Genomic DNA, 12,928 nt, shown 5'->3' with positions numbered 1-12,928 from the left:
TCCACCAAAAGTCTTTACTTCACTGACACCTTCGTGTCTTTTATTTTTCAAATTTGTGTCCAAGCATCCAAATTATCGATACGAAATCACTCGCTCAGAGTGTTTTCAACTACTCTTTACTTTCCAAACAATTTTCGTTACATTTTCAGCCAATTTTTGTTATTTTTAGATCTCACGAGACTCTGTAAGGGTTGTCGAGAATGACATGCTCCAATTTTTCCATCCCTCAATCTATTCTCTATGACGAGGACAACTTTTTAAGGAGTTACGTCCAATAATAAATTGATCAGAAGTTGACAACGATTAGTAACTCTTCGAGACGTTATTACATCGATACAATTGATTTACCAGATGAAAAATGGCAGCCAGCAAAGTAGGAATGCTCCCATTATGATACCCAGTGTCCTTGCAGCCTTGTGTTCAGCCCTCCAGCTCTTCGTCTGCTGTCGTATCGTTGTACCTGAAACGATAAGAAAATCCAAATTTTTTTGTAAGCCACTTGAAGCAGAATGTTCTTTCGTTGGTCATTTTGTATTCGGTTACATAATATCGAACGACAGACAACCATTTCTCTCTAACTTCGAGCTCTGCTGTATTCATGCGATACGACCCATTTGCTCGCATTTCGACTATTTTTGGTGCTTCGGTAAAACACGTTATTCGTCGATCGATAAATTGTATACCTGCTTACGTTTCATCTATACATTTTTCATGTACTGATGTAAGGCGATTACACGAATATTATATTTACCTAGAATATGTTTAAATTATTAACTAAATTCATGCATGATTTCGTTCAGATGATTATGGAACGTTATTTCGTATCTTGTATTTCCACAAATAGCCTCTGTTTCTGAGATCTAACAATACTTAAAATACTCTCATTCAAACGCAAATGTTTCGTCAAAAAGACATTCCTACGGTGGGTCTACAAAGTTTTTTTTTTAACAATCCTTTCTAATATTAAATTTGTTGATGAATAGTTTGAAAATTTCATGAAAAAACGATGAATGTGCTGGGTTGTCAAAGTAACTTTGAAAATGGATAACGCTCTCTTCCCCGAGCTGGCTTCGCCCTGCTACATCAGATTAATCAAGTTATCACAATAATTGCGATTTGTTTTTTCATTGTTATCAACTCCGGCACAGCCGGGAGCGCACTGTCGGCCAATAGATAACGAATTGAAGATTTATTCGGCTGTGAATTTAGCACCGAATTATCCTTGCGCGGATGGGTAAACTGATGTTGTTTTTGAGATCACAGCTCCGAACGCGCCTCCCGAACACATATAAACAATTGTGAATAAAATAACTGAAACTACGATCCGGTTAAACATTCGGAAATGTTATTTTTACTTAAGTATTTCGATGAGATTATTGAGACAGTGACACAAAGGGCAAGATTTCGATAGGGAGGAAAAGCGGAGGCGGAAGGTTAGGTTTTCGAGGCTAGTCGAAGGGTCGCGTGCTTCATGGCAGTAAAGCAAATTTAGGTTGGTTGGCCCTGGTCGTGTTTAGACCACAGTACACCCGCTCCCGGCGCCCAGCGAATTGATAGAATCGTCTATCGAGATTCGAGGTGAAACAAAACGAAAATATGGTGAAAAAAACCATTTTTTTCGCGCTCCTCGAGAGACTACGAATTGTAGAAGAATTCCGCAGGCAAGAATGAATAATTTTTAACTGGGGTTTTAATTGGGAATACAATTCGTCGAAAAGGACGTGGCTTTAAGAAATTCTCACTACGATATTCGTTACTGCCCCATAGAAACGACATCCGAATCGAATTTATTTGACAGCCTTCAAATTAAGACTTCCAGTGAAATGAAATTATCTCTGTATTCGATCACTGGAGTGATATTTTAAGCCCATCTTTTTAGGAAAGTAGTTCACTGAGAAAGGCAAGTACTGGGATTTATTGTGGCAATCATGGTACGCTGACAACACCGATAAAAGAGCATGAGGGTATTATTGAATCGACAGCGCCATTGAATCGAGTCTTTTACTGTGAGATTTTCTTTTGCGCTGCTATTTTTCATTGAATATCACACAAGAGATTTCTAACCGAAGCCAGTGGGGATTATTAAATAGATGAAAAAATCAGGAAAAGAATTCCGCATCCGAATACCGGAATATTTTTTTGTTTCTGCGCATACTTTGCGAGCTTTCTCGAGACCTTGCCGACACTTTAAGAGTATGGATCAATCGGGTAACCTCACTTGGAATTTTCGAAATCGAAATTCTTTGACACAGTTTGATCGATTAAAAAAAAAAAGGCTTTAAAAACATTGCCGAATTTCCATCGCCATTGCTTACATTTTTCTTTATGATTTTATTGACTGTCATTCGGCCTTTATTTCTTCATTTTATTCTACTTTTTCCATATTTTTATCGGAATGGCTACTGAATCTCTTTCTTGAGTCAATTTTGCGCCGAAGATTAATTGACACAACGATATTGATTTTTTCGTGATCTGTAACGAGGGTTCAAACTCGAATAACAAAAACTCCGGAAACAATAGAAAAAAAAGATCATCCATTAAATACGACGCAAAGAATCTTTTTATCCGTGCCGCGTTTCCTTTTATTTTCCTCCTTTTTTTCCAACCTTCATTCCTCTCCCTTTATCCTCCTCCACTATTTCTTCTCCCTTTTCGATTAGTATGCAGGGACACAGACCACATCGAAAGTTTCACTTCCAGTTGGTTCTTTTCCTCTGTAATCTCTTTTCCTAAGAGGACGCACAGATAATCCTGATCGAACTTATTGCTGGGGCGATCACGAGAAAAAAAAACAGCTGTTCGTCACATTTGGGTTTATCTTGGAGCCGAAATTGAAATACATCGGAGAATTTTCGAGAAGATGAAAAAAAAAATATACAATTGTTCAATGAAATTCGCTCCCTTTCTTGTTCGATTAAGGCCTTATATACACTTGCAGCCAACGAAAAGACGTGATTTTCTTGATTTTTTTTCAATAAGAAAATAAATGTTTATTGAAAAACTGCGAACGACATTCGTCAGTGCATATGTTCATGTACTCGTACAATTTTTTTCATCAAAAATTTTCTTAAAATGACGGAACCCCGGCTGTATTTCAGTAGCACTTTTTACTGAGCATCAGTTGCGGTGGGCATGATAACTAAAAAACTATTAATCCGATCCATACCAAATTTATATCACTTATTTGTTATAATAATAGCTTGGGCCTGGACGAAGAGTTTGTAAAAAATTTGATTAAAAAAAAAATGGCGACAACTTTAACAAAAAATTCATTTTTTGAGGTGCTAAACTTTCGGTTTTTCTGTTAAAAAAACAGAAATCCTCCTTCCAGGCCCTGGCTATCATTATAATGAATGAGTGATATAAATTTGGTATGGATCGGATTAATAGTTTTTCAGTAATCGCGTCCACCGCAGAGGTATTTTTCAAAAAATACGATTCGTAGATAATCGCATTTAAAGATCCAAGTGTTAGACGAGCGCGTGCATCGGGCGGTCGGTTTAAATACCCATAGCTACGAATCTAATGCTCCAATCTTTATGAAATTTCATGAAAATATCCTTCAGACATTGTACTTGAAGAATATCTAATAAAAAAAATTTCGATTTATCCGCCCATCACAAGTGTATATAAGGCCTTAATATTTCACAATTTTAATCGAGGTGACTCCTGAGCCCTCATAAACTATCCCGTCGCGATCTTTCGAGCCGTTGGATAACGATGCAATCGATCATCTTTAAAATACATCGAACGATTTTATTTTTCCTTTTCATTTACCTCGATAGAAGAACGTGTCAGAAGTTCGTAGCGTCAAGGGCTCTTAATGAATATTGTCAGATGGTCGAGTCGTAGACCCTACTGGATCAACTAGGTGGAAGCCTCGGGCTTGTAATTTCGAGGGTACTCAATCTCCATTGCCCTCCGAGCGACCGTGATATGAAGAATCAATTGCGATTTTTATCGCGATCATGAATACCGCTTGTGCGTTCATAGTACTGAAAAGTCCTTATTATTATATCGCGAACCTATTAAGCTTGACAAATATGAAGCCTCATCGCCATAGTCGCAGTAACGAAGAAGCTAGAATTCGAATTTCCGGAATCGAGTTTTCAACAAAATCGATTGTATAGGTACGAAAAAAAAATCAAAAATCACTGTGATCATCACGATCTTGACCTTTCTGCACATAAAACCTCAGCAAAAAATCATTTTCCACTAAATAATCAATGAAATCCCATTCCCTTTGCGTTTTTCATTAAATAGTTTTGATTCAGAACGAAAACCCGGTTGGAAGATTTCACAAAACTTTCTGCGCCTCGGTCAGACAGTGGGAATGCTTTTTTAAGGTGGTTCTGCGTTGAAGAGAAGGAAGTGAGTCAAAGTAAGGGAGAGAATAAGTGGCTGGGTTCGTAGGAGGCCAAGTTGGCACACTGCCGCAATTTTTTCACACAACCCCTTGCTCAAAGCGCTGGGAATCCTTCACCAAGGGTTGCTGTCACTTCCAACCAACGTTTATCTCTGACATATTGAGCCGGACTGCAGCACGTAATTTCTACCGTACATCGTGCAATTTATATCGTTCAGAACCCCCTCCTGTTCGATCGCACGTGACAGTGGCTGGCCAGAATTAATTATTTTGCCATCAACAGTTTGTCGCTTTGATACAGACTTATCAGTGTTCAATTGTCGCGTCGATTCTTCCTTCAATCCCAATAACCCAATCATCCTTTTGATTTTTAAATTACATTTAATCATCCCACAGCAAAATTTGTTTCGTTTCAATCCACACTGCCTGAACTTTGATAAAATAAAATTATATTTTTCCCACCCCATTCTCATGATTCCAGTCGACGATATTTTGTCAGAAAAGATTTTTATCTTTCTTTTTCCATTCTCACCCTGTATCTTCAATGTAATAGCACAACGTCATCCCCCCATTCACCTCGATTTTCTAAGGTTACCAAACCTACGTATAAGTTGCTCGTCCTTTTGGAGCGAGTGGTGGTGTATTTAGCACTTTGACAAACAACGATAGTCCCTGAGACGATAAAGAGTCGTGTGTACACTGGAGATGAAACGTCGTGCCATATTGCCTCTGAGTGAGTATATGGAAATGGGTCGGTCTCACGAGTTGGGAAACATAAAAACAAAATAGAACTGAACCCCACCATTTGGAGGATAATCGTCCTGGCAGTTGTTTATGTTTATATCGCCCAATTCTTTAGAAAAGACTCAAAGGATCTGCCTTTGAATGGAACTTTGACCTTTCCACTCTCGTTTATTGTCGAATCAATTAACATCGCTTTATTGAGGTATGAAACAAATTGCGATAAGTTGTTGGAGCAACGGTGGTGGGAATGAGTGAATAAATAGGTGGAGGAAAACTCCAATTTCCTTTTCCACCCTGCAATCGATGCTTGGAATTTTTAGAGTTTTCGAATATTTAAAGGGCCATGAATTTTGATCAGATCGAAAAATGAATTAACAGTCCGCCCTCGCGAATAACTGCCAAGAGATATTGTTGCATAGTGCGTTTCAACGAATTCATACCCAACCTTTTGACCGTCCAAAGGTCACAGACGGATCTTTCGGTTCACATCGAATGGATCGATACAAAATATGCTGCCAACCAAGCGGGGTCTGCAGTCCGGAAATTATTCAGGAATTGTCACAAATATTCAAATAATTTCAGATATTCTAAAGGTAGTTTATGCACGAAACGATTTTCTTAAGAAAGTCTTGAAATTCATGCAGAGTTTCAATGGGTAGGCGACTGACATGCATGTCAAATTTTAAAGGGTTCCTCTCATTGATTATTTAGATAAACGTGTTTAAATATGAAGAATAATACACAGGGTTAGAGGGACTGTCCGTAAAAAATCGTTTATCTTTCCATTAAAAATACACAATAATAATGAAGTATATAATAAAGGTTTGGGAAAAAACATTCGAGACGATTGTTTTACTAGTGATAAAGATAACGTTAAAGATTGAACGAAATTGGTAAATTGAGCACTCGTAACCTCGTATTTGCTCATTTCAGCATTTTGTTTCTTCTTGCCTTGGGCCATTCATGACTTTTTATTAATACATTTTCCTTGATCTATTTCCCTTTGTGTTTTCCCTGTGCGCTCTCTAAAGCGATTGTTTTGCATAAAAAACTATAGTATTTTAGCCAGGGACGTATGAAATTTTGGGTTCAGTCAGTGATGGATCACCTATTAATTAATGGCTTGTAATTCCATTCCCCAAAAGATAAATTGAAAAACATGTATTTACAATTTTTAATTAACGACTCTGTCATTAATTTAGAGTGATAAAATCTTTAATTACGAAGTAAAAATCGACCCAATTTCGATACCCATAAAATACGATTCTTAATGATCTACCTTAATATGTTTGGTACCCGTGAAATATTCGACATTTTGATAATTCTTCCTCAAAGCATTCATTTATTTCTTGGATCTGCAGGTGAGAGATGCACCGTGGATAAAGAAGCGGTTAAAAAACTACCTCGAGGTGGTAGGTCGGGGTAAAGCAGCCCTATGGGATAGGCTGGATTCCTCTCGCGCCCCCGCGCCTCCCCCCCCCCCCCCCACCCACCTGCAGCAGTCCCGGAGTATTCGCGGAGTTGCCACCCGCCGGTTTCCAGATATCGAGCGACCAAGCGTACATGGAGAAAACTCCGAGGGTGTCCCGGGGGTTGTTCCCGTTGGAGCTCGTGCTCTCCCGCTACCGACGTTCCTGGCTGCCTGGAATAGCGTTCACTGACCTATCCCATGCACCCACCCCTCGGCTGCGCCACGGATATTTTCCGCAGCGTAGCGACAAATGGCTAAAAAAAATGGGCCAGCTTTAATAAAAAGCTTTGCGGATCTTCAAACATTAATTCTCAATTAAATGTCAACTTTGTTTCACGTTTCTTATGAATCAGTGATTTTTAATCGGCGTTCACAAAATTGATTGATTGCCCTCGTTTCTGGTTTCCATGCGTCTGGTTCCGCGAGTTCACCAACTTTTGTTGATCTTCGACGAGGCTTTTTTTTAAACGACTCATCAAGGGTTTCATACATTTCCATGGGATTTCTGAGCCCTCGAAAATCCTTGAAGGATGACCCAATTGGCGCAGGGACTCGGTCGCACCAGCACAAAAAAACTCCAGTGCAATGCTCCCTCCGTAATAACAAGCACTTGGCTCTGTGTTCACGCGTTTGTCGTGTTCAAGATTCGAGAGCCTTCTGAATGGCATAACAACTGCTGATTCTCCGGAATCCGATAACTTCGTATCTTCGCCACGGAACAATGAGCTACAAACGGGAAGAATTCATGAAACGCCGTGGAAATCTTGAGTTCGAGGAATGAAAGTGACTGCACATTTTATTACTGGGCTGCATATATTCCCAGTTGATTTAGTGGACTAAAAACAATTCCGTGTCGAGTCTTTCAAACTCTTGAAAATATCCGAGAGTTTATCCTTAAAGTCTGACGAGCATCAATCTTTTTGTACCTTTGTACGAACGCGAGGAAAAGCACCTTCGACCACTAATTAAGTAAGCAACGAACAGTTGGAAGACGAACAAAAATTTTGTTCGTCTCTCGATAAAGCTCAAAGGCGAATCTCTGCCTCGGAAGATGTCATTAGTTCTGCAATTACATGCGGGCTCGTATCTCGTATTAAAGACATAACGGTTGGGAGGTTCTCGAAAGCATCCTTCTAAGAAGCTCCGCATTTTTAAACTCAAAAAGAGAAAAAGAAAACCTGACAAAAATCACGGCAGAGTCTGCATCCCATTGGCGAGACGAACGCTCTCGCCTAGACGTGTGGTTAAGCGAAACCAATTGCTCGATGTGTACTTCCACATTTATTCGCAGGTGTACGCTGCGATACGTAACATGTATTGGACCCCAAGTGCACAGAAGCAACGTACATCACGATTACTGGAGCGCTTCGAGGCACTTGCTTCGCGCGGCGAAGAAATACCGCGAGCAGAAGTGCTCCACTCAGTCTGTTTCTCGTCCAACATGCCCCATTTGCAGGGGCATCCCACAGCCTTTCGCACTCGTGACCTCAGCTAGGTTTGATTCTTCTGAACTTTTACTGTTTAATAGAATCCTATGAAAAGCTGATCTGCACCGCAATTTGGAGATTTTTATGACGCGTTTTTATCTCACCACAGTATATTTATTGTTATTATTTTTATTCAGTTTTATAGTGAAAATGAAAAATGCATTAGTCGGCGAATGGTTTGTGAGTTTATTCGAAAGTGTTGCTTAGGGAAGATCATATGCGTTACTTGTGATTCATAAAGAGAACTGAACTTTTTGCTCTTTTGATGATCGAAGAAACGATTAAAATTTATTCCCGGAATTATTCAAATAATGAGTAACTTATTTGTTGAGATTGATAAATTTTTAATACAATGATAGCAATTAAAATACTTTCGTAGTAAAATCGTCAAGCAAAATGTGACAACAGCCATTTTCTATTCATATGCGTATGCATATCTATATTTTGAACCAGCTGGCTCATGGTGTTGTCAAACCTTCCACCGTTTATGTCGTTATTATTGGTTAACCTCAGATCTGTGTTTTTCTTTTTCCATTCCCAAGTCATTTTCATCGGTAACAAGATTTTATCAAGACATCATTAATATATCTAAAAACATTTTATTTTCTTATTCTCATTTTTGGCTCTTCAAAGTTGGAAGGATCCTATTTCATTAAATCCAAGTGGTCGCACAGGAAGTGTGCCTGCCATAAGAGCCTGAGTATAACCCTTCAAAAAATGAGATTTTCGTTAATTATTTTCTCGACAACTAGACTGGATATTTCCAAATTTCAACTCTTAAAGTCGGAATTTTCGATTTTTATTAGATTCGCGTGAACTTCCTTGAATGATGCAATTTTTTTTTTCGAAAAATGTTCTCAAATTTTGTTAAAAGTATGGATCAGTCGACTAACTTTTACTTGGAATTTTCGAAATCGAAATTTGCAGCCACGGTTGCGATATGCCGACTGATCCATCCTCTTAAGGGTCAGTCGCTTTTATTGTTGTTTTAATTACCAGTTTCTTTTGTTTTTTTTTTTTTAATCAAATTGAAAAAATTAGAACAAAAAAAAAGATTTTTGATTTTTCATGGTACTATTATTCAGAATGCATATATAATTAAAACAGTAACGTTTGTTGTCCTACAGTTAGATCAGTCTTAAAGAGCATTGTCGAACGTCACAAAATAAAAATTCTTTAGAAAATTGTAGAGCACGTGAGAAGAACATGTACAATTGGTGGAGAAATTTTTCTCTTCGGATAATATTTGACGAAAAATATCGTGAAAATTTAAATGAGTTTCCTCTCATATGAAATTCTAGAGAAACACATGAAATGGCAATTCAGTCACAACATTTCCTCGGTTCTGATTGGTTCGCTATGACGCTGTTGCATGTACTTCGCGTCTCTCGCGGTGGAGTTCAAGTCTAATTATGACTGAAGTTATTCCGTTTGTTTGAACGTGTCACAGTGACGGGTGCTCTCTTAAAATATCAATGAGAAATCAAATTTACATTTGAGAGGTTTCTGATAGGAAAGAAAATTAGCGAACGAAAATTATTCCGGTGCATCTTGCAAAGGGGAGATTTCATTGAAACTTGAATAAATGTCACTAATAAATAATAATATTTTACCAATTAAAAATGTAGTTGGATGGGGAATCTGGATTTCGCCTACTCCCGTAAAAAAAGTTTAACGGAAACGCATGAATGTCGCACTGGATCGCTATGACTCGTAACTTACGCCTCGTATAAGAATCTAAATAAAATCGTGACTAAGGTTTCCCTCTCTGGTCTTTCAGTCCATCCAATAATACAACATTTCATTTTGGGGAGGCAACGACTTTTTATTTTTATCATATTAGAGGTTGGCCGCGAGTGTAAAACAAAGTTCTACAAAAAACCAAAAAAAGTGGAGAAAATGACCGCTTACTCAAAATGCTCGGTTGACCTTTTTCACTGCGATACGATTGTACTGGGTAACATCCAAAAACGACTGGTTATTCAAAATATTTATTACCATTGACTATAGCTTTTGACAATATCGATATTGTTAAAATTATCGACAAATAAAAATAGAGTACGAGAATAGTTTTCAGAAGAATCTCGATGACGAAGCAAAAAAAATTTTGCAGAGTATTTTTTTAAATATATTTTCATAAATCTATTTTCATGGAGAATCAGTTAACGAAAAACGTATTCGAGTACTGAAGCCTTCAGAAAATCAACGAAACGCTTATTTTTTCGAAACTTATCTCATCTCAAGTTCGACCGGGGTTGGTTTCAAGATGAAAATGTTCAAACACAACAGCTGGGATTCTACTTTCCGGAGCTGCATGTAATGTTGCCAATGTCTTCGTGCTTAGAAATTACCTTCCTATTAAGGCTTTATATACACTTGCAGCGGGCGAAAAAACGTGATTTTCTTGATTTTTTTTCGACAAGAAAATAAATGTTTATTAGAAAACTGCGAACGACATTCGTCAGTGCATATGTTCATGTACTTGTACAATTTTTTTCATCAAAAAATTTCTCAAAATGGCGCAACTCCAGCTGTATTTCCGTAGCACCTTTTTTTGAGCATCAGTCGCGGTGGTCATGATAACTAAAAAACTATTAATCCGATCCATACCAAATTTATATCATTTATTTGTTATGATAATAACTTAGGCCTGGACGAAGGATTTGTAAAAATTTTGATTTAAAAAAAATGGCAACAGTTTAACAAAAAATTCATTTTTCGAGGTGCTAAATTTTCGGTTTTTTGTTACGATGTTTTTTTTCCACCATAATACGAAATCCTTCGACCAGACCTAAGCTATTATTATAATAAATAAATGGTATAAATTTCGTATGGATCGGATTAATAGTTTTCTAGTAATCGTGTCCAATGCAAAGGTATTTTTCAAAAAAGATGATTCGTACATAATCGCGTTTAATGTTTCAAGTGTTAGACGACCGCGCGCATCGGGCAGTCGGTTGAAATACCCATAACTTGGAATCTAATGCTCCGATCTGTATGAAATTTGGTGAGAATATTCTTCAGTAATTGTACTTGAAGAATACCTAATAAAAAATTTCAATTTTGCCGCCCATCACAAGGCACATTCGATTACTTTTTCGTATCATAACTTCAGTTACAAGTAGATTCAACATTGCTATTTTTTAATGAAGGTCTAACAAACTGTGGAATGCGTCGAAAAATAAATGATCCACATTGTAAAAACCTGATTGGAAACGGTCAAAGTTTGATTGGCGGCAGAACGCCGATAATTTCATTATTAAAACAATTCGGTACCGAATATATTGGATTTTGATGGATGAGATAGAGCGAATACACGGCTGCAGTAGGGGAACCATTGCGAAATGACACGGGAGGACAGACGTAGCACATCGTCGCAGATACACCATTGGACACATTCACTTCTCGCGAGAGGATTGCAATTTTTGGCAGCTGCGTTTAGTTTGCTCGTGCCGCGGTCAAACAGTGGTTGATGCATTGCTATTAACGTTATGGGGGATGCGCGGTCGTCACTTGGGACTCGGGACCAAATGATACACCCCGTTCTCCTCGCTCGTCTCACTCAAATAAATTTGATGCAAAATAGCATTGAATCAGTATACATATCCGAAGTGATATTCGGCCATGAGGTTTAACGAGCCGAAACAAAGTCCTCCTACACTCCTGAACTTGTGTCACCGATGTATGGACCAACTGGGAAACGGAGATCCGGGTTAAGAGACGCGGTTGGAGTACAATTTTTTGAGCTGTCATTGTGGTTAATTTTTCTGATCTTAATAATATTTTGTCTTCCTGTGGCTTTTTTGATGAAAGTCATTACCTCGCAGAATGAGCTGAAGTTTCCATCACTAATTCGGCGATCTGCCTCACCGCAAAAGTATTTTTCGTTATAAAGGTTATTTCGAGTTTTCAAATATGCAGTTACTCGGTGAGCTCAGAATCAACCTGAGTCGAGTTTGGTGGTTTTGATCGTTGCGAGGGCGTCTCAAGATGCTGGGAATAGCTGCCAAAATGTCTATTATCGAGGGTGAAGAGAAGCACTTGGCAAACTGCTTCGTTAACACGCAAGCGTTAAGCGCCAAGAGTGTTTCACGCGAGGGGGAACGAGGTGGTGATCGCAGCAGCGAAACAGGTGCTCCATACGAGCAGCTTCTGTGTCTCTCCGTTTGGAGCCGCGCAATCGGTGTGATTCAATCGTCCGATGGGGGTAAAAAGTGTTCGCAGCAGCTGCAATTTTCGGAAAATTAAATTGTGCAATTAAAGCGCGAGCAGAGAAAAAGTCGAAACGTGTCAACGACCAGGTGGATTTTTCAAAGCCCCTCGATCACCTTTTTTCATTCGGAATTTTCGCTTCGCTGTTGAAAACTGATACTCACCATTTTCCATATTCAATTCAACGGCAGTCTGACACGACGGTCTTCTAGAGTCGTTCGCATCATTCGGATGCAAGAGTAACTGGTGAGAAGCTCTTGAATGATGTCTCGATGACACTCTGTGGAGATGAACGTTGTTAAGTACCGTACTGCTTGACGCACGGCTAAGTGCCTCCCTCTGTCGAACAGCTTCCTTGTATATTTTATAGTACATGACGATCATCACTATCCCGGGAATCCAGAACGACACTGACGAGCTTACGATCGCGTAAGCACGATTTACCACGAAGGCGCATACCTATTTAAGAAATTCTCCACTTTGTACCACTCGTAGATACCAAAATGAAAATATCGAAGCAACGATTCCCTTCCTGATGGACGTACGGAGCCAGGATTTGGAGTTTCAGTTTCAAAATATATGAAAAAAAAACGATTTTTTCAAAGAACGACTCTAATTTTGCTAAATTTTTGACAAAATGGGCCTGAT

General features: G+C 38.6%; 1 protein-coding gene across 6 annotated transcripts in view; it reads right to left on the bottom strand.

Moving 5' to 3' along the window:
- The window catches only part of LOC122407266 (octopamine receptor beta-3R-like), a 60,824-nt gene that overhangs the window by 2,023 nt on the left and 45,873 nt on the right, over positions 1-12,928 (bottom strand). For 4 of the 6 annotated variants that reach the window (XM_043413371.1, XM_043413372.1, XM_043413373.1 and 1 more), the window contains one exon: positions 349-460. In XM_043413371.1, coding sequence (XP_043269306.1) covers positions 349-460 — 112 coding nt within the window. Of the gene's footprint in view, positions 1-348; positions 461-12,444; positions 12,740-12,928 lie in introns of all 6 variants that reach the window. The other 2 variants (XM_043413369.1, XM_043413368.1) reach the window with 1 other exon arrangement.

Source organism: Venturia canescens, chromosome 2 (genome assembly GCF_019457755.1).
Source record: "Venturia canescens isolate UGA chromosome 2, ASM1945775v1, whole genome shotgun sequence".
Classification (NCBI taxonomy): Eukaryota; Metazoa; Arthropoda; class Insecta; order Hymenoptera; family Ichneumonidae; genus Venturia; species Venturia canescens.
The sequence above is the reverse complement of the archived record's forward strand: the minus strand, read 5'-3'. Positions and strand labels throughout refer to the sequence as shown.